The 2721-nt window shown below is 60.3% G+C and overlaps 1 protein-coding gene across 1 annotated transcript; it reads left to right on the top strand.

Annotated features, from left to right (window-relative positions):
* The first annotated feature begins 275 nt into the window (after positions 1-275).
* Positions 276-2498, top strand: LOC119112330 (gamma-gliadin). The gene is made up of 2 exons (XM_037236459.1): positions 276-360; positions 1549-2498. The coding sequence occupies exons 1-2, from the start codon at positions 349-351 to the stop codon at positions 2299-2301; spliced, it is 765 nt and encodes a 254-aa protein (XP_037092354.1). The 5' UTR covers positions 276-348; the 3' UTR covers positions 2302-2498.
* Positions 2499-2721: the final 223 nt, after the last annotated feature.

The following is a 2721-nucleotide window of genomic DNA, read 5'->3' as shown; positions in this document are numbered from 1 at the left end:
GATGTACTATAGACCATTGAAGTCACATCGGCTATGCTGGTTAACACAAACGCGATTTATTGAGACCACTGGCGGCCGCATCAGGTGCCGAGCCGTCGTGTGCGATACTGGCTGGCTGTGTGGGCTGGCCCGGGGGCGGTCCTCGCCGTGTGGCCTGCGCGGGGCGGGACCACCGGAAGGCTGGGAGGCGTCCGACGATGGACGCCTGCCGACGCCGGCCGCCTGCACACGCACCGGGGAAGGTCAGGGTGGAGGGCCGGCTAGGCGGGGTCGGGCGCGCCGTCCGTATATAAGCCGCCTGTCAAGGACAGGGCCACACACACCGTCACCGGACAGTCGAGAGTCAACATGATCGGACAGGTGAGGAGCCGGCCGGCGCGGCTGCGGCTGCAGCGGTGGAGAGCGACGGCTGAGCGGCATCACACCACCACCACATCACCTCAGAGCACTACCGGCCGCTCGGGGCTCAGAGGCGCACTCTGAACGTGTCAGACGCTCGGGGCTCAGGGGCGCGCCCTTATCGTGTTAGATGCTCAGTGGTCAGAGGCACGCCCTTATCGTGTCAGACGCTCAGGGCTCAGGGGCGTGCCTTTATTGTGTCAGACCCTCAGGGCTCAGGGGCGCGCCTTCCTCGTGTCAGACATCCGGGGCCAGAGGCGCACCCTTATCGTGTTAGGCGCTCGGCTATCGGCACCCAATTTTCTAGCTGTTCATGTGGGAGGGCATTGTGGTGCTTATGAGTGATTTGTTTCTTAAATTGCAGTGATGCCAGTCGGTTGGAAAAAGAAAGCACATCTATATATTCATATTAAAGCATGTCTTTAAGCCCCAATAAATCCACCCAAACTGGAAAAGCATTGCAATTACATGCTACCTTAAGGGGGGGGGGGGGGCTTTGCAAGTATGAAAAGCATCGCCATCATGAAGTACAACTGTGACTCATTTGTCTTGAAAAGACTCTGCTCAAGCCCAAAGCATTTTGGGATCATGATATCGTAAGGAGAAAACTTGCTCTAAAAAGGAAATACAACTGGTTAACCAGGAAAGCACGCCACAATTTTTCACCCAATCACCTCAAGACCTGTTTCTCACTCGGTCCAATCTTCTTAATAACTCGCAGTGACAGTGACATGCGCCTGGTTATACGGACGCCCGGCCCTGCCCTGGTTGCGCCAAACACCCGGCCCTGGCTCTCAGTCTCGTGAGGGCGGCTGACCCGTGGTAGCCGGTGAGCACTGTCCCGTCGCCAGCTGACGGCCTGCTCCTCTCGTGAGGGCGGCTGACCCGTGGTAGCCGGTGAGCACTGTCCAGTCGCCAGCTGACCGCCTGCTCCTCTCGTGAGGGCGGCTGACCCGTGGTAGCCGGTGAGCACTGTCCCGTCGCCAGCTGACGGCCTGCTCCTCTCGTGAGGGCGGCTGCCCCGTGGTAGCCGGTGAGCACTGTCCCGTCGCCAGCTGACGGCCTGCTCCTCTCGTGAGGGGCGGCTGACCCGTGGTAGCCGGGTGAGCACTGTCCCGTCGCCAGCTGACCGCCCGCTCCTCTCGACAGCTGGTTCTCCTTGGCGCGATTGGAGCCGTTCTGGGCCAGGCCCAGAACGCGGCCATCCTCAACGAGAACCGCTCTGCCGACGTGTCCGGCAAGTACGACTTCGGCTTTGCGTCGGAAGATGGCATTGCCCGTGTGGAGACGGCCGGCAATGACGGCGAGGTGCGCGGTCAGTACCAGTACGTCGATGCCAACGGTCAGACGATCGTCGTCAAGTACACGGCTGGCAAGAACGGCTTCCAGGTCGACTCGCCCGTGCTGCCGAAGGCGCCTCGGGGTCTGCCCACCATTCGGCCCCAGCAGCAGCAGTTTGCCCCTCAGCAGCAGCAGTTCAACAACCAGCAGTTCGCTCCCCGGCAGCAGTTCGCCCCGCAGCCGCAGCAGTTCGCTCCTCGGCCGCAGCAGTTCAACAACCAGCAGTTCGCTCCCCAGCAGTTCAACGCCCCGCAGTTCCAGAACCGCCAGCAGTTCCAGGCTCCCCAGAACTTCCAGAACTTCCAGGGTCCCCAGCAGTTCCAGGGTCCCCAGAACTTCCAGGGCCCCCAGAACTTCCAGGGCCCCCAGAACTTCCAGGGTCCCCAGAACTTCCAGGGTCCCCAGAACTTCCAGGGTCCCCAGAACTTCCAGAACTTCCAGCAGGGTGTGCAGCGGTTCGCGCCCCAGGCGGCGCCAGCCGGCCCTCCGGCTGCGCGCTACCCGGCCGGCGTTGACCCGAGCTTCTGCCCGAACTACCCCATCTGCCCTACCGCCCAGTGAGCTCTCCTGCCGCCGCGCGCGGAGCGACGGATTGGCTGTGCTAGGTGCTGTTTTGTAAGTGCCCTGGGGAAAATCAGGCGCATACGTTCTGCCCGAAATGTCCAGGCGAGCACGGCTCGTTTTCCCTGGCGTTAGTCAATGTGTGTGTTCAAAATGTTTTCTATGACAATGCAAATACATATTTTCCGAAAAACCTATTTCGTGGAAGATGAGCTAAAACAAGGAACAATCTGCGTCCAGACGTCATGGCAGGCCGCTAAAATCTCTATATATTATACACCCATATTATCTGATGCTGGGAGTTTCGGCAGTTCAACGGTTAAGCTGCGCTTCTGGGAACCCAGCGGTGCGGGGTTTGATCCCCGCGACATCGGCCCTTCCGGGTACACGTACGGGGTTGTGCAACCGTGCGACGAAAAT

This window comes from Pollicipes pollicipes, unplaced genomic scaffold (genome assembly GCF_011947565.3).
Source record: "Pollicipes pollicipes isolate AB1234 unplaced genomic scaffold, Ppol_2.1 Scaffold_7261;HRSCAF=8764_pilon_pilon_pilon, whole genome shotgun sequence".
Classification (NCBI taxonomy): Eukaryota; Metazoa; Arthropoda; class Thecostraca; order Pollicipedomorpha; family Pollicipedidae; genus Pollicipes; species Pollicipes pollicipes.
The sequence above is the reverse complement of the archived record's forward strand: the minus strand, read 5'-3'. Positions and strand labels throughout refer to the sequence as shown.